The sequence below is a fragment of the Symphalangus syndactylus genome, chromosome 23 (assembly GCF_028878055.3).
Source record: "Symphalangus syndactylus isolate Jambi chromosome 23, NHGRI_mSymSyn1-v2.1_pri, whole genome shotgun sequence".
NCBI classification, from domain to species: Eukaryota; Metazoa; Chordata; class Mammalia; order Primates; family Hylobatidae; genus Symphalangus; species Symphalangus syndactylus.
In genome coordinates, this window is record NC_072445.2 from 70141083 (window position 1) to 70167415 (window position 26333).

At 40.1% G+C, this 26333-nt stretch overlaps 1 protein-coding gene across 8 annotated transcripts in view; it reads left to right on the forward strand.

Moving 5' to 3' along the window:
• Positions 1-26333, forward strand: part of EXOC2 (exocyst complex component 2) — a 200575-nt gene that overhangs the window by 48363 nt on the left and 125879 nt on the right. For all 8 annotated transcript variants that reach the window (XM_055264364.2, XM_063633017.1, XM_055264365.2 and 5 more), the window contains exons 2-6: positions 1362-1522; positions 6112-6288; positions 9287-9413; positions 20399-20512; positions 22027-22151. In XM_055264364.2, the coding sequence (XP_055120339.1) occupies positions 1405-1522; positions 6112-6288; positions 9287-9413; positions 20399-20512; positions 22027-22151 (661 nt within the window). In that variant the 5' untranslated portion in view covers positions 1362-1404. The remainder of the gene's footprint in view (positions 1-1361; positions 1523-6111; positions 6289-9286; positions 9414-20398; positions 20513-22026; positions 22152-26333) is intronic.

The window sequence follows — 26333 nt, forward strand, 5'->3', positions numbered from 1 at the left end:
TCACTGGTCAGCCTGCCCGCAAGTTTCGCACACCTCTACTGTGCTGGGGGTCTCTGAGTCCTGGTGCTCTTGCTTGGTTTCTTAAAAGACTAAACTTCTGTTCTCCTGACTGTGAAGGATGGAGGCAGGGGCCAGGGAGTCTAACTTTTTAGTCCATAAAGATACAGGTCACCAGCAAGTCTCACTGTTCTGCTGTGAGTCTCACCCCACCTTCTAGGGCATCTGAAGCCCTGAGCACTTGAGTTCTCAGGGGTTTATTAGTAAAATTTTATTATTATTATTATTATTATTTAAGATAGAGTCTCACTCTGTCACCCAGGCTAGAGTGCAGTGGCGCAATCTTGGCTCACTGCAACCTCCGCCTCCTGGGTTCAAGCGGTTCTCTTGCCTCAGCCTCCTGAGTAACTGGGATTACAGGCTTGCACCACCACGTCCGGCTAATTTTTGTATTTTTAGTAAATACGGGGTTTAACCACGTTGGTCAGGCTGGTCTTGGACTCCTGACCTGTGATCCACCCGCCTCGGCCTCCCAAAGTGCTGGGATTACAGGCGTGAGCCACTGCACCTGGCAAAATTTTGTTATTTATTGCTTGCCTCCTGTATGCCAGGTACTGGGCTTTCCAAGGATTATCCTATATATTCTTTACAGTAACCTTATGAAATGTTTTCTGTTTCTAGCTCCATTTTACATACAAGAAGAGGGGGATTTAGAACAGATTTAGTAAATGGGAGCAACAGTACTTGAACACAAGTCTGCCTGGTCTCAGAAACTACAGTTTTCCCTCCTCTGTTATACTCACAACAGTTAGCAAATTCATGCTTCTGCCTGTATCTACATTCTAGGTTTTGTAGAAATGTCAGTATATTGCATTGATTTGAGCATATTAAAAAAGAGTTGCTATACTATGTAAATACAAAAGCAAAGTGAAATTCAGTACACCTATGGGAATGTAAATGTGTTTTTATTTTTATGAGTATATAGTTAATCAGAATATCTCCTTTAAACAGCCCTGGGGGTAGAACAGTAGAACAGTTCCTAGTATCAATTTAGGGCTCAGCAGAGGTAGTCATGGAGCTACGTGGCGACGTTAGTTTCTCTCTGCCCTTGTGCTGAAAGTTTTTAGAACCCAGGGCTTAGCATTCTGTTATTCTTATGTCTTTCTTGCAATACTAACCAGAGTGTCCTTAGTAACTTAATGTCAGTAGATGTTGGCTGATTGGCTAAATGACCCCTAAAAAATTCAAAACTCTGTGTTTAAGAATACTTTTTATATTTTGGTACTGACTATCTAGCATTCTTATATTTTCAGTCAGTGCTTATCTCTGTTGGTACTAATCCTTTTTTCTTTCTCTTTTAACAGGTTACTTCTGTAACAGAATCACCAGTTTGCTCCACAGAGCACAATGTCTCGATCACGACAGCCCCCCCTTGTGACCGGCATCTCTCCAAATGAAGGGATACCATGGACAAAGGTCACAATCAGGGGAGAAAATCTGGGGACTGGCCCCACCGACCTCATAGGTAAGGGCAGCGGCCCTGCGACGCACGCTGCTAATGGGATTTTTATGTGGACAAGGGAGACAGGATATGTCATTTTCAAATAGTGAAGGTGATAGAACAAACATCTTTGTGATCTCTACAGAATGCTCCAAAAAGGTGAAAGAATTATGTGGCTTTCTGAGTTTTATGTGAAAATCATTCTTTAGTCAAATCTTGCCTTATATTGTCTTTCAGATCCTTCAGAAGGTTTCCCAGGGCTGAGATCTGCCTCCGAATTTTCCGCAGCTTTGATGCCTTGATTGTCAAAAGAGCTGCTTTTATATTTTTGCTCTCATTAGTTTTCCTTCCCTTGTCTGACTTGTCCGTTGCTTCTCAGGGGCTCTGTGAATTACACCTTATCTATTCCTTATTGCTCTTCAAAGCAAGTCTCAGCCCCATCTCCTGGTGACACAGGCAGCAGTTGGCTCTGTCTTCACTCCACCTGGCAGGCGTGTGTCCTCATTGTGATCTGTGGATCCTATCTGGAGCAAGCCAAAGTTTAGTTTTTAGAGTCCGTTTATATTTTTTATCTTTTCTAGCGGAGATTAAGCTCAAGCTCATGAACGGTTAGGACACCACACATCCAGCTGGTGTGGTGTAAATATTTTTGGATGTTGACTTGCATGGTAGCCTTCCCCCTTCCATGATGTGGCGGCCTTTAATGATGGCCTGTGCGCGAAGCTCTCAGGTCTGCCAGTGCTTCTCAGCCCTGGCTTTTCTGAATCTCTCTAGAGCTTTAAACGTAAATCATTTGGCCTACTAAGTTTCAGTCTCTGAAGATGGAGTCTAAACATTATTTTTAAAAATATACGCAGGTATTAGGGACAGCCAGGGTAGAGAGTTTTAAATATAATAATATAATTTTATGGCCAGTTAAGATGACTTGCCTGTGAACTGCTCAGGTGGGTATACAGATGCATTCAGAAGGAGGAAGGGAAAGACCCCTCTGGGCTACTGAATGTATATTCTGGCTTCCCATATACATTTCTTCTGGACTCAGACGTTCTCGTGACTCATTTCTGCACTGATGACGGACCTGTTAGTAAGGTTCTGAAGTCACAAGTTGGAACTTGCTTTTCCTGCATTATGACTGCTGGTTGAGAGATTGGTTTTTGGCCATCCAGAAAACTCTTTGAAAAGAAAAAGTGGACAGGAGCTCAGCACTGCATTCAGTGACTGAGTTCTGCCTGCCCAGCCAACTCTTTTTGCTAGTGCTATGTCTCATTTGATACTGTTTTCTCTAACTGTGACCGGCATCTCTCCACATGAAGGAATACCGTGGACAACGGTCACAATCGGGAGAAAACCTGGGTAGTTTTGGATTGTTTAGTAAATATCACTTCAGTGTATTCCTGCGAAAGTGGTGTGACCTAATCCTTTCCTTGGTTTTTGATAAAGCTCATTCCAGACGTTCTTTACCTAAGTGGAAGAATCCCCGAATGCACAGAAATCTACTCATACAGGTGGGGGTTCTGTCCAGAATTTCTGCTGGCAGTCATTGTGAGCTCCCAAACATGACAATAGTCTAGGTAAATTTTAATCTTGTTTTAGCTTCAGGCAATGCTATTCTTACCCGACTAAGCATGTATTACTTTTCTTTTTGTTGTTGTTGTTTTTTGTTTTGAGACGGAGTCTCGCTCTGTCGCCACGCTGGAGTGCAGTGGCGTGATCGTGGCTCACTGCAACCTCCGCCTCCTGGGTTCAGGTGATTCTCCTGCCTCAGCCTCCCGAGTAGCTGGGATTACAGGCGCACGCTGCCACACCCAGCTAATTTTTGTATTTTTAGTAGAGACGGGGTTTTACCATATTGGCCAGGATGGTCACAATCTCTTGACCTCGTGATCCGCCCGCCTTGGTCTCCAAAAGTGCTGGTATTACAGGCGTGTGCCGCCTTGCCTGGCCTGTGTATTGCGTTTCTAAACCATGCTAGTTCAGCTTTCAGCCTGCCTTATATATTGCCAAGAAACCATTTTTTAAAAAAGCAAACTTAACCTGCTAAATAATTTAAGTGTTTTTAACTCAGATGATATCTACACTAGCCAAGCAAAGCACTATAAAAAGTACTTTATTTGGAATTCTATGAGTTACTTTTTTTTTTCTAAAAGGTGCTATTACATTTCATGAAGCAGATTTCTTAGCGTAGCTTAGCAAAAATGTGCTTAAGAAATCAAGAAATAGGTCTTATGATCTTTTTTCATAATATTTAAAATGATCTACTTGAATCTATGTTTAAATTATTTGCTGATTATTCTTTTTTTGGAGTAAAAATGCACAACAGATATTAAATCAGAGGAATCGTGAAAGCAGCTGAGACCCAATGAATAAGCTATTATTCTAGGGGCACTTTTGTGCCAACGTGTACCTCCATGCATATATTCAGGTTTGCTCATGTGGACATGTTTTAATACTTTATATCTGAAATTTGCTCTTATTCCTCAGTTTTAATCATAAGGTAGTTCTCTAGCAAGAAAATTTCATTAGGGATGACTTTTTTCTTTTAATGAAGATACTATTTGTATTTTTACATTTCTACCTGACATTAATTGTTGGGTTATTCTTCATTCTGAAGTGAGTTAATATTTAAAATCACAAAAATCTGATATTAAAATACTTAAAAAGGTTAAGTTGTCTGTTGACCTGGAGTGATACCAAAATATCTACTGTCGATAATTAAGCAGGTTATAAATTAAAACAGTTGTTTAAAAAACACATAGACTGGTTTTTATATGCACAAAATCACTTGAGCAAGTGAACCTGGACATGTTAGCAGTATTTCTCTTGAGAGGTGGAGTTTGGAGAGGCTTTCAATCTCTTAAGTTATTTAAGTTTTTCATAACAAAAATTATTAGAAAAAATATCAAAGACATGCCCATTTTGAAAAAAAAATTTTGAATAATGAATATATTTAAAAATGTGTTATTATAATTAAAATATACCAATAGAAACCATAGTCCCAAGGAAACCTTTAAATGCCATTATTAGAAAAACAAAGTTGCAGACATTAGTGAATTATAGGTATTTTAGAGAAACCCCTAAAATTCATTATTTCAAGCAATGTATCTTTAAAGTGTAGTTGCTTTTATTCCTTTATGGTTTAACATTCTTACTAAATAGTTCTTTAAGTTGGAACAAGAGATGATTTGACTTTGTGCCTCCATTTTAAAAGTCAGATTTGGCATTAGTTGATGTATTTCTGGTATCTGAAAAAAAGCCAAAAGAAAACACTGCAATTGCTAAATCTTACTGCTGAACGTTATAGAAAGTTAAATAATGAGAAAAGAAAGTGTGAAGTGTCTGCCAGGCATGGTGGCTCACGCCTGTAATCCCAGCATTTTGGGAGGCCAAGGCAGGTGAATCACTTGAGGCCAAGAGTTTGAGACCAGCCTGACCAACATGATGAAACCATGTCTCTAAAAAAAATACGAAAACAACAACAAACAAAAACTAGCTGGGCGTGGTGGCACTCACCTGTAGTCCCAGCTCGTTGGGAGGCTGCGGCTGGAGAATTGCTTGAGCATGGGAGGTGGAGGTTGCATTGAGCCAAGATCACACCACTGCCTTCCAGCCTGGGCAACAGAGCAAGACCCTGTCTCAAAAAAAAAAAAGAAAACGTCAAGGGTCTATGTCTGTGCCACATACATTCTGGTTTCTTTTCTCCATAAATATTAATTACATTGGTCTCTGTTGTGTGGAAACGGAAATCTAAAGGAAGTAAGTTGGAAGGCTAGCTGACCAGTGTGGTGCCATGCTGGTACTCCCCCCGGGGTGTGTGCCTTACTCACTGCTTCTTTCAGTGCCTCTCTGTTTGGTTATTACCTAAATTTTGTTTTACATGGTATGAATGAGGGAGGTGACATCATGAGTTGACCTTTTGGGAGTGTAGGTTTACTGTAAGAGCAGAATGTAATGTAGTGACAGTTTCATTACGAAAGCACTAGGGCAGGAGGAACTACCATGCTAGCAGCTGATACACCGATGTAAAAGTGAGATAGTAATCCAGTAATGCCTGAGCACACTTCACTAGATTACCATACTCTTGGTTACGCTTAAATAAAGAACCTACTTTAGTTCATTCTGTAATACCATGTGTAAGTGAACACTAGAAACAGTACGTGAAGATTTTTTCAGGAAGATGGGTGAATATAGAATGTTTTTAGAAAATGATACATACGTTTATTAATACATTTTAAAATTCTACATTAATAACTGAGACTTCAAATAATAGCAATAGTTTCCCTTTTATTACCTCTGAAAGCATTTTAAGATTCTCCTAATCTAAGTAATCTGGAATGCCAGGAACGTAGTTATTGTGGTTGTTCATTTTCTAATTCTACTGATGTTTGAAGAAACTTAAATGTAGCTTAAAAGAAGTCTTAAATATTAGAGAAAAAAGCAGTTAAGAGGAAAAGTCAATAGAGAGAACAGTGTATCTGCCAGTAATATTGGGTATATTCAGTAATGTCATTATTGAACAAGAAAATCATTGCTAGATTTAAAAAATGTAATCTACATGATTGAGGTCTTATTGTTCTTGTCTTTGAATTTTGTTATGCACATGTGTTTATTTTCAGGCTTGACAATTTGTGGACATAATTGCCTCCTGACGGCAGAATGGATGTCTGCAAGTAAAATAGTATGTCGAGTGGGACAAGCCAAAAATGACAAAGGAGACATTATTGTCACCACTAAGTCAGGTGGCAGAGGAACCTCGACAGTCTCTTTCAAGCTACTCAAACCTGAGAAAATAGGTAAAGTCTTTCGTGGGTTTAATCTAAAGAAGAAAGTAAAAATGAGTTTGTCTTTTAAGCTGTAAAACGGGTAGATTCGTGTACAACTTACCTACTTGCATATCTCAACTTAGATTTAGTTTATGTTTATTTTGACAAGAGTGGGATGTTGGTTAATATTTGTATTACTTTCGGGAAGGCAGTGTGCTGAAGTAACAGTCAGTGAAGCCTAAGGATGACGATCGTATGAGAATACTCTTCTCAGTTCTTAAAATCTGTTCACTTGATAAACCAGTTTTGGTTCCTTGATGTTGAATATAATGACATTGCTTTAAAACTCTTAAACAGGATTTGAGGTGAAAAATCCTAATTTGGCCAAATTAGTAACAATATATCTAAATAATATTCCCTTTTCCTTCATTTTATCCATCCTTCAAGGCCCAGATGATACATTTCCTAGCTTGGCTGCTTTTAACCCCCGCGTTGGTAATATTCACTCTGCTTTGAACCACATAGCACTTTGTTTTCCTTCTTTATGCGCTGACCACTTGCTGCCTTATGTTAGCAGCGCTAGGAACTTGCTGCCTTATGTTAGCAGCGTTAGGAACTTGCTGCCTTACGTTAGCAGTGTTAGGAACTTGGTCTGAGAAGTCATGCTCTTTGAATTCTAACCTGGACTCTTACCGTGACTGAGCACGTAACTTTAATGCCTTGTTTATCCATGAGCAAAAGTGGAATAATATTGGCTACCTCATAGGATTGAGTGAGTTAGAACATAAATGTAAACTGCTTAGCATAGTCCCTTACCCAGCAAATTAATAATTTCTGATGATCTTTCTTGTAGCTATTTCTGTGTATGTCTCTTTCCCATTTTAGAATAAGAGTAATGTCAGATTCATCTTTGTGGTCCTGTAATGTCTTGCACATGGTCAGCATTTGATAAATATTTGTATAATGTAGGAATATCAGAGGCATAATTAAACCCAGCCAGTACTTCTCTTTATAAAGAAAATAAATAATTTTGCAAATTTTTTTTTAATCTTAGAGCATAGAGGCTTTCTGCAGCATTGTTCTCCACAAATTCCTAGATTATTTTTATAAATAAAAATTCAAGGAATTTCAGGGAAAATTCAGAGTGGACTTTATATGTGTACACTTACATGCATGCGTACATATATACATATATAACATTTCTATTTTTGTTTACTCTTTTTATTTAGTGTCTTCAAAAACTAAACTGAAACTAAAGCAGGAACTTGTTATACAGTTTTCTAGAGGGACTTAAACATTTTGATAAAAATCTAATATCTTATGATCTATTTATATGGCAGATAAAGAAAACTTAGGCAAAAGTGGTAATTTTATTATTCTGGAACGCTCAGCCCAGGACCTAGCACATAGTAGGCTTAGGAAAGGTTTTTTTTTTTTCTTTTTGTTTTGAGACAGAGTCTTGCTCTGTTGCCCATGCTGGAGTGCAATGGCGCGATCTCAATCTTGGCTCACTGCAACCTCCGCCTCCCAGGTTCACGCAATTCTCCTGCCTCAGCCTCTGCAGTAGCCGGGATTACAGGTGCGCACCACCACGCCCAGCTAATTTTTGTATTTTTAGTAGAGACAGGGTTTCACCCTGTTGGTCAGGCTGTCCTCGAACTCCTGACCTTGTGATTCGCCCACCTCGGCCTCCCAAAGTGCTGGGATTACAGGTGTGAGCCACCGCACCCGGCCAGTTAAACTTTCTTGAACTGAACTCGAGTGTGCCTGGACTCCAGCAGAAGCCCCTGTTGCATGCTGGCAGAACCACGAGTGCTGAGAGAATGAGTGGATTCATAGAGGGCCTTGCAGCTACAGGTTGCCTGGTATTCAGACATCCTTCTCCCTGAAGCCTTCTGATCCTCGCCTGGGGAGGCAGGCACACTTTGTCTGTGTTCCCTGGCACTTGGCTCTTTTTCTGTTGCAGCCCAGGGCCTTGGAAGCCTAGCTGATAAGCCCTGTGCTAGGTTGAATGATAAGGAGTTCAGTCCCATAAAGGAAGGTGCTGTTTTTAGAGCTTATGTTGTGTCTTGTTCACAGGGTCCACACCCAGTCAGTTTTCCCTGAATAACCTGGTTATTTCCATTATACAAGCCATGCGTTCCTTGAAAGGTGTTTGATTTAATTGTTAGATATTTTATTGAATTTACCAAATTGATTTCAGCCTAATACGGAAAAAAAAAACCCTGTTGTTTCTACCATCTAGGACATTTCCAGCACTGATAACAGCAAAAAGAATGAGAAATAGCAAGTAGCATACTATTTTTGCGTAACTATTCATGAAAACATGCCAGTGTTTGTAGAGGAAAAGAAAATAAAAGATGTTTCTTGAGAGCTTTCAAGAACCATTTAAAAAACATTTGGTTTTCATTTGTAGTGAAATGTCCTTAGGTAGCTTATGGAACCCAGAAGCAGAAACTCACAGTATTAAATATAAAATCATATATGCATAATGGTTTTTCGGCATTTATCATAAACCAGAAGCTTTCCACTGAGCTAACATTTAACTCAAATGTTTTGTACTTGGATATTTCCCAGACATTTTCCAAGAGTTTACATGATTTCAGAATATTCTCTTGAATAAACAGATATTATAGGTCATATTATTTCATCTTACTTTCTGAATTTTTTGTACAGATTTAATCAGCGACATTTAACAATGTTTAATTGTAGTGTTTATTATTTGTAAAATACGTTTGTTATTGCAAAACTTTGTCTAAGCAGCTTAATTTGTCTTCTCTGTTGAGTAATGTACAATGAAACCATAAGCCAAGAGGTGTTATTTTTGCCTTTTTATAAATTTTTTTAGTGCTTATAATTAAACTACTAGTCATTTTTTAAAAATTTAGCTGTTATGTCCTCAAATCTCTTAAAGATTATCCAACAGGCATTTTGTATTAGGTCTTTAAGAAGTCAGGCAATAGGCCAGACGGAGAAGGTGCCTGGGGTAGGCTTCATCTTATTAAGCATATGCTCCTCATTTCTATAGGCATTTTGGATCAGTCTGCTGTGTGGGTTGACGAAATGAATTATTATGATATGCGTACTGACAGGAACAAAGGAATTCCGCCCTTGTCCTTACGTCCTGCTAACCCGCTTGGCATTGAGATTGAAAAGTGAGTACCATCTTGCTTTCAGTCTTCTTTATTTTTCAGTTCCTGAAAAGTTTTATATACTTAACAGGAAAGGGACTCAAACTCCAGAAGCATCCCAGGAAGCACAGTTGAAGACACCTCAGTTATTTGGAGATGGGTGTTATTTATGAAGCCTGGTTAGCTATGCTGCAAGTAAACTTTGCAGTTAGTTAAAACTTGTGGCTAAAACTACTTTTACCTCTTTAGTTTTTTGATTTTGCATTTTGTGAAAATAGTATGTTATCTAGAGATGGTTAAGTTTAAATAGGTAGATGGCACCTGAAGTCAAAATAGAATACATAATCTATCTGTTTTCTTGATTTTTCTAGAAGTATTTTAGAATAGCCAGGTCTAATCTGGTCTTTAATTTTGTCTATAATGTCTACTCCTTCTTGCTTAATCCAGACTTATTTAACTTTAATCATCAGAATTCTGCCAGGTAAATGATATCTTTCAAGATGCCTTTTAACTGAATCTAGAGTTTTTTTCCCGAATTCCTAGTATGGTGTTTTAGTAACTTTTATAATTAGTGCCTATCTACTTAAACAATTCACCTAATGTGTTAATCGCGGCTAATTTATCTTCTGGCCGTAGTGATTCTGCTTATGGAATTGTATACTGAGTTATTGCTCTGTGAACTCTTACGAAAAGTGACAAATTAGCACTGTTAATAATTTAACCATGGTTTTAGTTTAGGGTTTTCTAGGAATGGGGAAAATTCTCCAGTAATCTCTCTCTATGTAATCTTCAAGCCTACTCTTGATGATCATTAGTAATTCAGATAGCACGTTCCATTTTCAGCTGCTGGGGTTCGCCCTGGCTGAGGGGAGGCAGCATGTTTGTCTTGGGAAAGTAACGTGTTGAAAAAGTCTGGGGCTTAGCAGCTTCCGGTGAGCTTGGACTGTTGTAGGTAACATCTTTGAAACATTTTTGCAGTATGGGTCATTCTAGAGCTGTTTAAGGATTCCAGTGCCTCCAAAATTAAGAGTTTAAAGATTGAGAAGGTTTAGAAAAGAATGGTAACAGTTGGGTATTTATTTGAGCGCACAGTTTTAAGCATGAATAGACTTGCAGTTGGTGGTAAGCCCCTTAGGGGCACTTCAAGGCTCTGGAAAGCCAGTCTCTTTCCAACCTGCCTCGGAAGTGTGGAGCAGGAGGCCCTCTGAGCTGTTCTTCATAACCAAGAGCCAGTTTTATACGTGGGCAAAAGGAATATGGAGATATACAAAATATATTTTGTATGAGACTTGGACAAAATTATCAAAGTTAGGATTCATTCAGATGTTTACTATCATAAACGTGATTTCTTCAACTTTCCTTTTGGTGTATACCCCCCACCCCTGTTCTCTCTGCCTCCTCACTCTTCAATGTGGTTTGGCCTGAACTGCCTCTAACAGCAGTGTTCCTAGTAAGTTTCAGGTTAATTATTTGATAACATTGGTAATTGCAGTGAAGAATAATGGCACTAAAAGTACTTAGCTTTCTTAAAATGTCCTTTTCTTCTCTGAGAGGTAGTTTGGTTTTGTGTGGGACAAAACTCTCTCAATTTGAACTTGGGCTCTGCCACTTACTAGCAATATGACATTGAGTAAGTTACTTAGATTCCTTTTGCCTCAGTTTCCTCAGGTGTACAATGCAGTACCTGTTCCTTAGGGTTGATGTGAGGAATCAGGGAGTGAGGAGGTAAACAACTTGGAGCATAGCAAGTGCCTCACAAGTGTTCATCCTTACAGGATTCTTTTTTTTTTTTTTTAGTTCATGTCTTTTATTAACTCATACAGTTACTTGTCTTCTGGTTTGTTGAAGCAGTAAGTCAGACATTTGCCACAATAATGTCTGTCAAAGTGGCTTGCCATAAACACCCCAGCACCACATTCATCAGAAGGGCACTCTCGACGGAGGCGACTAATTTTGCCATTCTCATCCACCTTGTAATATTTCAGGACAGCCAGCTTAACCTTCTTTCTCTTGTGCTTATTCTTCTTGGGAGTGGTGTAAGACTTCTTCTTCCTTTTCTTAGCACCACCACGAAGTCTCAACACAAGATGAAGAGTAGACTCCTTTTGAATATTGTAGTCAGACAAAGTACGTCCATCTTCCAGATGCTTGCCAGCAAAGATCAGTCTTTGCTGATCAGGAGGAATTCCTTCCTTATCCTGGATCTTGGCCTTCACATTTTCTATCGTATCCGAGGGTTCAACCTCGAGGGTGATAGTCTTCCCCGTAAGGGTTTTCACGAAATCTGCATTTTGGTGGCGGCTCCACCGCAGATGGCGGATCGAAAAGCCTTACAGGATTCTTTGCTTTTCTTGGATATATACTATTCATTGTTCTGTCACATAGGAAAAGTTTTTTTAATGACTTAAGATTCCAGGGTACTAAAGTGTTTTAAAATTTTAAAATAACATTATGTACATTTATTCAGTAAGTACTTCGGTGGGAATACAATTAACAGATTTTGTCTGTTACTGTACAGATGGTTACTTAAGTTTCAGAAATATTTGCTCAGCCATGGGATAAAGTAAAATATTAAAGGATAATTTTTGAAAAAGGGAAAATCATGATTCTTATACAAATATAACATGAATAGATATCAGAGCTTTTATTTAACTCATAATTAAGGAAAGAACCAATAAGATGTTAAATCCAGCCCACAGGAAAGTCCAGAGGGGAGACATACGCAATGAGAAATGCCAAAAGATGCAAGACCATCACTACGTCTCGGAGGAGCCAGCGGTATCCTCAGCTGACGTGCACTTCTGTGGACAGGAATCCCTGGCATCGCCATTAGCCCTCCACAAGCCAGCTCTGTCTTTCTAACAGAGACTCGGAATAGCCAATGATCAGAGAAAGGCGTGGATCCTGTAGCATCAGGGAACACGGGGAGGGCCCTGTAGGCCGTGAACAGACATCCAGTCATCCTTCTGTCCATTTGAAAGTGTTTGGCAAAAGACTTTCAAAAGAAAGAGAGGCTAGATGTAGAGATTCCGGGAAGCAAGAAAATGAAAGATGAAAGGAAGAATAGGTATAGAAACCAAGAGAAGAAAATGCTTTTGGCCAGAAAAATGCTTTTCCAGGTCCCCCCCCTTTTTTTTTTTTTTTAAGATACTGTCAAGAAAGCTGTGTTTATCTTATTGAATTTTTTGACCTCTGTTAGAGAAATCTTATTTTAGAGGAAGATAAAAGGAAGGAAAGGCAGATTGTAAAATGTTGATGTGGGTTTTATTTTGCTGATTTACTATTTTTCAGATGAAGGCTTTGGTCTTTGTAGAGGATGGTATTGTACTTAGGTCAGGATCCATACTGTCTTTTAGTTCTGTTTATTAATGTCATTTGGGGTTTTTAAAAAAATAATTAAAAACCTAGAGAGCACCTACTTTTTGAAAACATCAGTATTGAAGGAATAATAGGGTTTTAGAATTATTTGTTTGTGGAAACATACTTAAAAAGGTTTGAGGCCGGGCGTGGTGACTCACGCCTGTAATCCCAGCACTTTGGGAGGCTGAGGTGGGCAGATCACTTGAGGTCAGGAGTTCGAGACCAGCCTGGCCAACGTGGTGAAACCCCATCTCTACTAAAAATACAAAAAATTAGCCGGGCATGGTGGCAGGCACCTGTAATCTCAGCTACTTGGGAGGCTGAGGCACGAGAATCGCTTGAACTCAGGAGGTGGAAGTTGCAGTGAGCCAATATCAGGTCACTGCACTTCAACCTGGGTGACAGAGTGAGAGTCTGTCTCAAAAAAAAAAAAAAAAAAAAAAAAAAAGGTTTGAAGAATTGTGAGTGCTGGTCATCAGATGCTCCCCTGTGGTTCTAGTGAGTTACCAGATTGCAGTGCGGAGGCAGCCTTCAGGAGATAAGTCAGTTTGTGGTGATAAATTCTTGACAGCTGATGGTCTAGTGTGCAAACTGGGAACCTGAGGGGCCCTGCCGTGTGGTGTCCGGTTCAGCTGAAGATGGCAAAGCCAGTGAGAGTAACACAGTACGGTTGCCTTGTGGCTCTTTGGGGTGAGTCAGAGTTTAATAAATATTTTACCGGTGGACCCAGCATGCATACTGTTTTCTTTCAGCCTACAAGTTTAACAACTTGGCATTTATTGGCTGTCTTTGACTGTTAAGACCCTTCATATTCCTAAATTTTTAACTGATGTTTTTGCACACAGGGTGTCATGATACTTACAAAAATTTTACTAATTGCTCAGAAAAAATAACTTCACTTTGAATTGAGACTAGGATTTGCTTGTAAAAGGTCTATATTTCTGATTTACGATGGCAATTGTCACAAATATATGTGGTCTTTGCATGACTTCAGTTGTAATGATGACAAACTATTCAAACCAGAAAGGAAGGTAAAAACAGGTTCATGTTAAGTAAAAACCTTTGCTAGGCTTTGTTTCTTGAAATCAATACTGAATTGCCTAACGAGAGGGTATTTGTGGGTAATGTGTAGGAGACAGTCTATATATGGGAGTGGGGGCAGAAAACAGGAGCTTTGTACTGTTTTTATATGATCTCAACTGTTGTTGTGAATTATTACCTGGGAATGGCTGTCTAGAATAGTCAGTTGTTGCGTCACTAGTATCTGTTTTACTTCTACATGGGTTTTATGGGCAATGCAAACCGGATTTTCTTCTAATCGGCCTGGCTTTCAAACAGAAAGAAAAGACCAATTTCAATTTTCCCACCAAATTTGGAAGAATGTATTTTAAAACGAGAAAACTGACAGCAAATTAATTCTTAATATGAGTGCAGAAGAAAAGGGCCTTAGGTGACTTTACCTTTAGAACTTGTGTAAAAATAAATGGGCAGTGAGAGTGCCTTCAAGTCCAGAAACTGGGTCAGACAAAAAAAAAAAAGAATGGAAACAAACTTATAATATGTAATACAACAGAGTGTAAACAATGTTGGTAAAAATTTAAAGCTACAAGAGATGTGTAGCATGCGCACAAAGAACTAGCAATGCCCGCTTTCGCTGTCGGCCTCCCCCCTCCATCTTCCATCCGCCAAATCAAGAAAATGTGTTCTCTTTGAGGCAAACGCAGAATAACACAACTGCAGCCAGGCCTCACTGCGCGTGGGGTGGCTGGGGCAGTCTCAGAAGGAGTCCCATTGATTTGCATACTGCATGGGTCATTGCTGCAGAGAGTCCTTATACTGGAAAGCGAGTGCTGAGTTGTGAAGAACGTGCCTGTCTGTGTCTCCTCGCTCAGTCCACAGGCCTGGGTCTTCTGGCTTCGGGCTAGCTGGTTTTTAGAAGGTTTAAATCTGACCTTACACTGCCATCTAATGGAAAACATATCTGTTCAGGGTGGCAGGAATTGTCAGTGACTGAAACTGTGTGTTTCGATTCCTCGATGAAAACATTTTGTGAGTTTACACAGTAGGGTCTCCGTCACTTTCAGTCTCTAACTCTGTGGTAGTGGATTTAAGATGCAGGCTTGGTTTGAATTACTCAGAGCGTAGTTTGCTTTTTCTGATGTGTTTGAGCCAGCACTTCACTTGGAAATTTAGAGTTCGAAATCCAGTTATTCTGAACAAACATATGAGTTTTTACTCTGTGCTTCATTAGCTGTGTTGATATACTACCTCTTCCTTTCCTATTACTGTTATTGAGGACGTTAGCAATTCTCTTCATTTGAAAGCAGCTCCCCTTTCACACTGTCCTGCATTGTCATCTTTACGGATTTGTAGTTATGGTTGTATTTCCTATCTAAGACCCTCTGGTTCTGTGTTTGACAATGGAAGTACCAGGTTCAAATCTCGACTGTTTACATGTAACCTCTCAGAGGCCATTTTCTCATCTGGAATATGGAAATATTTAACTCAGTTATTGTCATGAGAATCAAATAATACTTAGGAAGTTAGTCTGTAAGATATAAATAAGTATAAATAATAAAAATAATAGCAAATAACATTTTTGAGCATTTATCATGTGTCAGAAACTGCTATGGCTTCCACAAGCATTATCTACTCTGATCTTCAAAACATTCCTAAGAGGAAGATATTGTGATCCATTCATAATGGAATAACTTCTCGAGATTATACAGGCGGATTGAGCAAACATCGAGATTGAACCCAAAGCCTGTGCTCTTAGCCACTGCTTATTACTGCTGCCTCCCGTTGGGAATACTGAGATGAGCCACCTGTACTTTTGCAGCTGTGTTATCCATGGAGCTTCATGGACTCTGGCATTGGTATTCATTTTTTGTTTTTTCCAAGTCATCTATTTCACATTTTTGAGGTGTTTGCATAAAAGATCAGCATATTTAGGCATATATTTTGCAATAGAATATGGAATCAGGATGCCTTCACCTGCAATTAAGAGAAAATGAATCATTGATTTAAACAAAAATAAAATCTACTTTTTCATAATATACAGTATTCATTGATGGCAGATTCTAAAGGTTGGTGGAGTCAGTCATGTCACCAAGATGTGAGGAGCCTGAGTTTGCTGGCTGTTCTGTTTCCTTAGCAATTGTGGTTGAAACTGGACATAATGATGTTCTCAGGCAGAAAGATGCTGTCTCTTCTTGGTCTCCCTTCTTGAAAGTATGGAGACGTTTCCCAGATGTGCTCCAACAGACCTTCCCTCCGACGTCACTGTTCAAAAACAAGGTTACCCAATCAAGAGCAGGGGGAGTATGACAAGCGCGGTTGGCTTGTGGTGGTTGATCTCTCCCCAGTTAAGGGGCAGGTGGTGGGCTGTGTTCCAGCAGAGAGGGTCCAGGGTGATTGGTAGGTCATAGCCAACAGTGTCCACTACAAACAGGCTCTGTGTGTCTGGGCAAGGCTAGTCCTGGCCTTAATTGTGTGATTTGGGGAAGATTATTTGACATCTGTGTTAGCATTTCACCATCTTGAAAATAATGTCTGTCTTGATCTTGTAAGGCTGATTTCTGCTGTAAGTCTCAATACATGCTTGCAATTAAGATCAGCCAAAGAGTTTTCATGTCTTCGGTAAGAACGCTCAGAATAATCAGCTCCGTCTTAGGGGAGGTGGTATTTTGACCAAGAGATGTAGTGCTTTTCAAATTGTACCTGGCCCACTTTAGGGGCCTGAAGGAACGACGCATGTGGGGAGGGGTGCTGGCGGGTGGGTGGGGCTCGAATCTCAGCATCCAGCTCCCGGAGCTTGGGCCTCCCTGCTCACTCCAATGCAGAAGCCGAGTCTCAGGCTCTGCCACCCGTGTCCTCCCAGCGGCCTGTGGTGCACGGGATGTTCATGGCTGAAGAGCTGGGAGTGCAGGGCCGGTGGGGACCTCGCCAGACCCACTGCTTTCTGGCCAGGGGCCTCACTGCGAGGGACTGGCTAGTCCCATCCCCGCTCCTTCTGAGGGTGAGGGAGGGACTCCTGGGGGTAGGAGAGTTTCTTAGAATCTTAACAGTCGTCTCCTGGAGCCTCCACTAGACACCAGGCCTTTATATTGTGATATAACTGACAGCAGTTTAGACTTGTAAAAGTAACAATTTAGTAATGCATCGTAAGTGAGATGTTACCAGAGTTCAAGTATCAGGGGAATTTTAAAAATGGAGTACAGAATGGAAAGCTCTGAGCTGCTGGTTTACATTGTTCAGTACCATCAGTACCACCAATTTAAGCGTTGTAACTCTTTAGGACGGAACCCTTTTCTGTATGTGCTGTGTACATTCTATTTTTTAAAACATTTCTTATTTTGGCTAAACATGGGGAGTATGATTTAGCTGCCAGACACATGGGGACTGTGTGTTCTCAACTGTTTCTGCAGGGCGTGCAGCTGCTGTGTTTTTGAGTTTTGTGTCTGCATTTTATACTTTCTTGCGTTACTTGCTACCATTGTGTCACAGATCCTTTCTTCACATTGTCACCTCTTAACACTAGCAACCTCCGTTGATTCCCTGTTTGATTATGGGCAGAGAAACACCGAGGCACAGCGCAGCTCCGTGGGCATGGGGGAGGGGCACAGCGCAGCTCCGTGGGCATGGGGGAGGGGCACAGCGCAGCTCCGTGGGCGTGGGGGAGGGGCACAGCGCAGCTCCGTGGGCGTGGGGGAGGGGCACAGCGCAGCTCCGTGGGCGTGGGGGAGGGGCACAGCGCAGCTCCGTGGGCGTGGGGGAGGGGCACAGAAGCTGTTTGACTTCTCAGCCTTCCTTCGTTTCTTTTTTCTCAGCTGTGTCCTTATGTTACTTGGACTTGATCCCTGCTAGATGAGGATTTCTCGTACTTAAATAATGTGTAAAGACTGTTGTTAGTAGGAATTTAGTTGATATCAGTAGCGCATTTTGATTCCGTTCAGAGCATTTAACTCTCTGACCAAGTGAAGTGTGAGACACCACACTGAATGGCCGTGTCTAGAAGGAAGGTCAACAAAAACATGGTCTGCAGCCACCATGACTTCTCCTGCCCGCGATGACACGCCTTACTAATTGGTCATGGCATTCTTTCTAGCCGAGTTGAGACAAAGCCCGTGATCCCTCACACAGTACTCCAGGCAGATGCTGCCTGCCGGTTAGAGCAGGACTGCAGAAGGAGGCACTTCTGGGTCACTTAGCCGGGGTTCAGCATGTCACAGCTTAGCCTAAGCCTCCAGTCAGTCACTATATTCCCCCAAAGCTCTAACTTGGAGGCATGGGGTGCAAATAAATAAAGTGAGAAAAACTTCCAAAGGTGAAAGGATTTTCTTACTAAGTAAAGTATGAGAACCAGCATGAAGAATCCAAACCAAAATAAACTTCTAAAAACTCAAAGTTCTCCACCTCCCTCCCAGAGACTGCTGACCGGTGAAAACGACCAGCAAGTAATGAATGCCACACGCATGTATCAGGAGGATTCAGACTATAAATCTTGTAACTTGTGAAGCTAGTGAGAAAAGATGCAAGATCAACTCAGTCTAAGTGGAAGTGGTGCCACCTCCTAAAATCTCATCTGTCTTCTTTTCTGTTATCATAATTCTAAGCAAGGCATCCCCCACCCAGTCAAAAAAGGAACATAGTGAAGAAGGGCAGTGTTACAGAATGTGAATGGGATGCCCTGTCCTGGCGGAGATGCTCGCGCAGTAGGCATTAGACTTCAGAGTGAGTGGCGTCTTGCTGTGCAGGGTAGAGGGACCCCTCGAGATCTGGTTTTGCAGCTCACATTCCCTGTTCTTCTAGGGACCACAGAGGGAGAGGATGTGTAGAGAGGCATGGAGGGTTTGTGCAGAGGTATCTGTGGGGAGAGCTGGGCTAGGCCGTGAAGTGGGAGGACGCAGAGCATGTGACCGTCTTCACTGAGGCCTGGTGAATGGGACCTCCAGGTGACAGTGTTCCCTGCAGCTGTGAGACACAGAGCCTGCATGGACAGTAGAGGTGGCTGCATTTTAGGGGTGTTCTCCATGTCCAGGTGAGCAAGCAACTTGCTAGAGAGAGCGGGCTCCAGGCCATTGGAAGTTGTGCCTACGGGCACTGGTCACCTGAACGTGGAGGGGCTCTGGCAGGGAGTGTCTGCAGCAAGACTGAGAGACCCTTGGAGGCTGAGGAGTGGCCGTAGGAAGCAGATGCATCCATGAGTCATGGCTGGAGGAGTCCTCCAGAGCCCTTTAGGGAACCCGTGAAAATGCCCACCAGACTCAAGTTGGTTCGAATACCTGGCAGGCAGAGAGCACAGGCCCCCTGTGGCAGTACCAGGCACAGGCCCCGAAGGACATTCCATTCTTGTCCCTCTATCCATCCCACCCTTAACCTCTACGACAGAGCTGCCATTTTTCCCCCAAACGAGCAAGCAGCCTATTAGCTATTGACCTTGGCTGGGAAGAGGGAAGAAAAAAATGTTACCTTTGGGTGAAGTTGGAGTGTGGATCACGGACTCAGCTGCCTCATTTCTGAATTGAGGCTGTGTTTGTAATGAGGGGACAGCAAGACTCTCCCAGGGAGTACCAAAGTCACTGGACCTACCCACATTAAAATTCTTTTGGGGTAGGAGTGTTTTCCCCACTGCGTAAGTGTTAAAGAGATACTACCCTATCAAATGATCTGTGTCTGGTTTACACCTTATGAGTTGGGCTTGTCCAGTGTTTTGGGGTAGGGGACACATCTTAGAGGGGACGGCAAATCAGACGAACAAAGTAAACACCAAGATGGTGGAGACCAACATGTGGGACAGTGTTGTCCCTTTGAGGCTGCCGAAGCGTCAGGTTTCAGGCCTAGAGTGGCAGAAATGAGCCCTGAGAGACAAGCACATTCAGTTCGTAGACCTGCTTGGGTTTCATCCTGCAAATGGGGCAGTGGGGGCCCCCAAAGGCTGCCAGGTTGTGAGCCTCGGTGGGCACATCTGGCATCCCAGCATGGAACTTGACCTGTAGTCGATACTTGATTAGTATTCCAACGAATATATAAATGAATTGATCCAGAAGTCAGTAGGCAAGATGAGGAGCAGCAGATTATGTATATACCCTGTTGTTATCACAAGCTTTTCTTAAAGTCATTCTAGACATGGACGCAAATGTGAGTGCTTTGTGATTAGATGTGGTTTTATTAGTACTTTGATGATTTCTTGGACAGTATGTCTTAAAACAACTTTCATATAGGTTTTAACAAAAATCATTTTAACAAAGTGATTTAATATTTTAGAATTTCAGTGTATTCAAATTTTGATTTTTGTACATTGAATGGGGATTGATGTCATATTTTGATAGGTTTAATAAAACCGTCAACTCAGCCTGATGTCTTAATCCTCTTTAAACCTTATATTCTTTTATTGATGTAATTTCTGTATTTCAACTAGTTTCCTATCTTTTCTATAAAAAATCAAAGTTTACCTGATAGAAAAATCAGCCATGATGTGGGAAATATATTTTGTACATATATACAAACACGTTCTGGATAATGTGTGATTAATATGTATTATTGTAATGGTTTGTATTCATATGTGTTATACTGGATACTTAGTGATACCTGTTCCATTTTTGTCATAATAACCATTGAAATATATTTTAAACTCTTTTTCCCCTCAGAAGTAAATTTTCCCAGAAGGACTTAGAAATGCTGTTCCATGGAATGAGTGCTGATTTTACGAGTGAGAATTTTTCAGCTGCCTGGTATCTTATAGAGAATCACTCGAACACCAGGTTAGTGGATATGGGACTGTCAGCTGTGAAGGGTTTCACTCAGATGCTAAAGATGGAATTACACGGTAACTCGGGTTTTAGGTCTGTCTCTGCATACAGTTAACGTTGTTTTAGGTCTGCGAGCTCTTTGACTTTGCGTTTGCCCCGTGAACATCTCAGGGTGTTTCACTATTTGTACAATGGGATGATTCTTTAGAGGTCTCTCATTTCCTGCTGTCATTTTATGTTCAATATATTTCATTATTGGTGCAGGTTATTAAAAATTTATGGAGTCTTAGCTGGGGACTTAAACTGACGTGTATGAATGTGATCTCTCCCTACTCAAATAACATAAAAATTTCAAGTTCTCGTGTAAAACATGGAACACACTGCCTTCTCTGACCAGAGGGCAAAGGAAGATGAGTTGGCTTATCATCATGTAAGGACCTGGCTGAAAATTAGCAAAAAAGTAGACAAGGTCATATATCCAATTTGAAGGTTCCCTTTTGTCTTCTAATTACATTTTACTCTGTACAAGAGCAGGTTTGTAGCTTATTTGCAAGATTGATTTAAAATAATTATATTCAGCAAAAAATGTTTGGATAAATCAATGGTTTATTGCTTAAAACTTAAATTGTTGATAAATTAGTGTGTTAAAATATGCCTTAATATAAATGTTTCATTCATTTATTAGGGTGAAAAGCATTACTAGAAAACATGAGGAAAAGTTGGCATTTTAATACATAGGGTAAATTTAATCTGATTGCTTTTTAAAGCAAATGTCCAAGATGAGTTTTTTCATTGTAGAAGATGATTCTGATTTTACATTACAGATGTAAAATTTCTATAAGTCAGAATTGAGCTCTGTTTCTTGTGTAGGTCTATCAAGAATACGTTTAAAGTTTTATAGCCGATTTTCTTAGCTCAAATGGACCTAAAACTTCTGAAATACAGAGGCCTGTCTTTAGTTTTCTCTGCTTTAGATATTGAGATAAGATATTGTGGTCTTCCTAGTTGTTTAAGTTGTGAATTGACCCACAGGATTTATGTAATTTTATTACTAAGGACAGAGGCCTGGATATTGATAAGTATAACATTATGCTCAGTGTTCCACAATGCTTCAATGAATGTACAAAGCATTTACACCTCTGAAATGTTGTCTATCACTGGATGATCTGTGTCTTCTTATCTAGTACAGGATATTCAAAACTCTTTATCTGGTAAATTGTATATATTATATATAGGTTATAAAAACATCTACACATTTACTACTTAGGGGTCTGATGTATTTGGAATTACCATTGAGGGCTCCAAAAGTCTTGGAGCTGTTGTAATTTAGGCATTCGTAATAAATAAAAGGTTTAGATCTATGTAACAATTTGAAAGCTTTTTGATTTCATCTGGCTTCATATGATATTAATCTGTGTGCTACCTAGCATCGGTTTTAGCATATTAAGTGTTTTCCAATGAAGGAATTCTTTTTTCTTTCTTGCATGTTAGAAGTGTCAAACTTTGGTTTCTTTATTTCATTTCAGTTTTGAGCAGCTCAAAATGGCAGTCACCAACCTAAAGAGACAGGCTAACAAGAAGAGCGAGGGCAGCCTGGCCTATGTGAAAGGCGGTCTCAGTACATTCTTTGAAGCACAGGATGCCCTCTCAGGTAAGGCGATCCTTAGAGCTGTGTGCTGGCAGCTTCCACCATGGAAACCCAGCACTGCCTGCACGGTGTTTACAGGGTGTGACATTCGGTCTGTTTTTATCAAAGTAGAGATCTAAAATGTGCTATAAATATTTGTTGCAGAGTAGGCTGGCATCTCTTTGAAGACTTGGTACTTTAAAAATTTATCTCTGAGGCTTTTGTTAACCCATCTTACATGTGTGAAATGGGAGACTACTTTAACTCTCTGTGATGTCCACACTCCAGGGCTGATATGAAATTAAATCCCAATGCACAACCACCAATATCTTACATATGTGACTAATGCTGTAAATGCAACCTATTGTGTGTTCACTTTGGAAAGGATGACAGGATACTGGTCTCTTCAGCCCTGATAGCACAGGCCCCCACACATGCACGCAGGTAGCTGTCACGGTGCCATCTGTGTGTGGGAGGGACGATGTATGGAGTACAGATGTCATAGCTTTAGACATTTTAATGCAAGATGTTGGTAGAATTTTTTTTTATAAAACTGCTTTTAATTAGTAAAAGTTTATTGCTATTTAGTAGAAAGTAATCTATATTAATAAAGTTAACTCAATTCTTTTTAATAGCTAAGATACTTAAAACTAAGTACCCATGTAGCTTAAGTATCCATAACTCTAACCGTACATTGAGGCCACATCTTCTTCAATTCAGGAAGGTAAATTTTAAAAATTATTTTTATTCCTAAAGTATAGACATTCTTTTATTGTTTTAAAAGTCCCCCTCCCCCGTCTCTACTAAAAATACAAAAAATTAGCCAGGCATAGTGGGTGCCTGTAGTCCTAGCTCCTTGGGAGGCTGAGGCTGGAGAATTGCTTGAGCATGGGAGGCGGAGGTTGCAGTAGCCGAGATCGCGCCCCTGCACCCCAGCCTGGGTGACAGAGCGAGACTCTGTCTCTAAATAAATAAATAAATAAATAAGCAAGTCCCCCTCTTCCTGTGCCATATGTACTTAATTGACCTCCAACACATTAAATGTGTGTATGATGCAGCTTCTTCCTTGCAGGTAGAAGTTAGGTTTTTGAAGGGGTAAAATGTGAGTGTCTAAGAGGGAACAGAGAAGGTAGGTGCTCTTCCTGATCAATATGTGTGCCTTATGTTTCTTGATGGTGCGCCATTCTTTCTTTGTGCTTATTGCTGTTCTCTCTAAATTACCAATAGTTAATCTTACCATGTCAGGAAGAAAACCTGAGCATGTGTGAACAGAGTTTAGTATAAATCAAGTAAAGGTGGTTAGTCATATGCCCAGTAGCTGCACAAATGTTTCCCACAAATTATTGTAATTAGAATGATTTATCTTAGCAACAAGACAGGTTTGACTTCTCTCTCCACCCTTTTTAAAAAATATATTTACATGTGCATATATATTTGTTTTTATGCTTTTTGCTTCTGTAAATGGCTTCACTCTTAGCAGATCTTAAGAAGTTTTATTTGGTACACTAAATTTATGTAGTCACATTTATTAGTCATTCACCCTAGAAATATGTTAGCAACTGAAAGTTTAATAAAGATAATGCTGACCAGCTACTAATGAACAAATGACCTTATGGCATATAGGAATCGATTGTAATAGTAAATTTGAAAACTTTAGACACACGTATTTAGCTTTTATGTTTTTTGAAATAAAGGAAATGCATATTATAGAAAACACTAAACAGATAATTAGCAAGAACGTCTATTGTAGATATAATCACATTAACATTTTAATGTATTTCCTTTTATCTTCTCTTATATGAGTACCTATGACAAAGTTGGGTTTATATTGTATGTAGAATAGTGTGTGCTAGAAACCTTTTATTCTTTAGGTAAAACCTGTTGCACGCCTCTAAGTGATATGTTAATTTACTACAGTATTAACACCTTTTTTTTTCTTTTTTTTTTGAGAAGGAGTCTTGCTCTGTCACCAGGCTTGAGTGCAGTGGCACGATCTCGGCTCACTGTAACCTCTGCCTCCTGGGTTCAGGCAATTCCCCTGCCTCAGCCTCCAGAGTAGCTGGGACTACAGGCGTGCACCACCACACCTGGCTAATTTTTTGTATTTTAGTAGAGACGGGGTTTCACCATGTTGGACCAGGATGGTCTTGATCTGACCTCGTGATCCTTGGCCTCCCAAAGTGCTGGATTACAGGCGAGAGCCACCGCTTCCAGCCTAATAGCTTTTTATAACTTTTTCTAACTGTGGTCTTAAATGAAATTGATCTGTAGTTCTGTCAAAGGCTTTTTTGGTCAGGTTTGAGTGTTACTGTTACATGGTAATGTGTGGATCTCTGCGTTGCTCTGTGTGCTGTCGGTGGACTGCGTGGACTAGGAATTATATGGTTCAAATCTGACAGAGCCGATATGTGAAGTTCCTCGGGGAAGCTGTTTTTACTTTTCTATTATGAAAATTTTCAAATGTGAAAAGTGGACATGAAAGTATAATCAGCTTCTGTATACCTATCACCTGGATTTAACAATTATTACTCTTTTTTATGCTTGCTTCTGAGGTTGGTTTGTTTGCATTTTGCTGATGTATTTTAAAGCAAATCTCAAGCAGCATGATTTCCTCCTAAATACCTGAGTGTCAATCTCCAGGTAAGGGTAAGGACATTTATGTGCGTAATCACAATGATACTATCATGGTTAACCAAATTAGCAGTAATTGTTTAATATCATCTCATGCCCAGTTCAGATTTCTCAAATTATCCCCCAACTTTTTTTTTTATAGTTGATATGTCCAAATCAAGATTCAAATAAAATTCAGGCATTTCACTTAATTTTTAAATCTTTTAAGCCTCTTTTAAACTAAAACCATCCCCTCACCTTTCTTACCCTGTTTCTGGTTTTTCTATTTTTTTTTTTTTTTTTTTTTTGAGATGGAGTCTCACTCTTTTGCCCAGGCTGGAGTGCAGTGGCGCGATCTCAGCTTACTGCAACCTCTGCCTCCCAAGTAGCTGGGATTACAGGTGCACACCACCACGCCCGGCTAATTTCCACGCCCAGCCTGTTTCTGGTTTTTCATGCCGTTGATTTGTTGAAGAAACAAGGTCATTTGTCCTGGAAGATATCCCCCACTCTGAATTTGACTGATGACTTCCTCATGGTGTCATTTAACTTATTTTTCTTCCCATTAAATTGCTTGGACTCATCTCATTGGATATTAGATAAGATTCAACACTTTTAGGCACGGATAGTACTGTGCTTCCTATCTCATCACACCAGGCAGGAGTGCATTAGTGTCTGGGTCTCCTGAAGAGACAGTGCAGTGGATCAGTAGCTTCAAGGGGGGATTGGGAACCAACAGGTGAGACAGATAGATAAATATGTGTGTATACACATACACACACACACACACACACACACACACACGTATACTTTTCAAACCTCTACTCTCTCTGCTTTATTTTGGTTTGTTTTCCCTGAAATTCTCTATTTTATCAAGATTGTCATGTTTTATTAGCATTGCATTCTAATTTTTAAATCATTCAAAATTCATGTTATAGGCCCTTTCATTATCTGTTTAGTATTTGTATGTTCTGTGTGATTTTTTTAACATTGATTCTTCAGCAATATCTTTTTTGTGTTTTTAAAATGTGTAATTTTAATTTTCCTCCTTAGTAGTTTTCAGTAAATTTTTGTTTTCATAGTCTCTGTTCTTATAGTATTGTGAACAGAGAATATGTTTCTTAATATATATTTAAGTTTTTGTAAGTATGCCAAAAATTAAAAAGGACGGACGAATGTGTTTTCTTCAGAGTTCACTATTTGATACAGTATCAATGCCTGATTAATTATATTATCTAAATATAGCTTATTTATATTAAACATGACAGACAAATCTCCTTCTTATTTGGATTCTGTCAGCTTTTCTTCATCTGTAAAGCGTGTATTTACTTTGTCACTTTTGATGGTTTAGATTCTCTTGATGATAATATATTTATAAGTAGTCCCCAAGATTACCCTCAGTTTGGTGTTTTGCTAGAAGGACTCACAGAACTCAGTGAGAGCTGTTGTACTCAGAGTTATGGTTCATTCCAGGGAAATTACAGGTTATAGTCAGCCAGGGATAGAGATTCATGGAGCAGGTCTAGGAAATTTTCATCCATGGAGCTTCCAGAGTCTCCCAGTGGAATTGCAGGCATCACTGACTTTCCTGGTAAC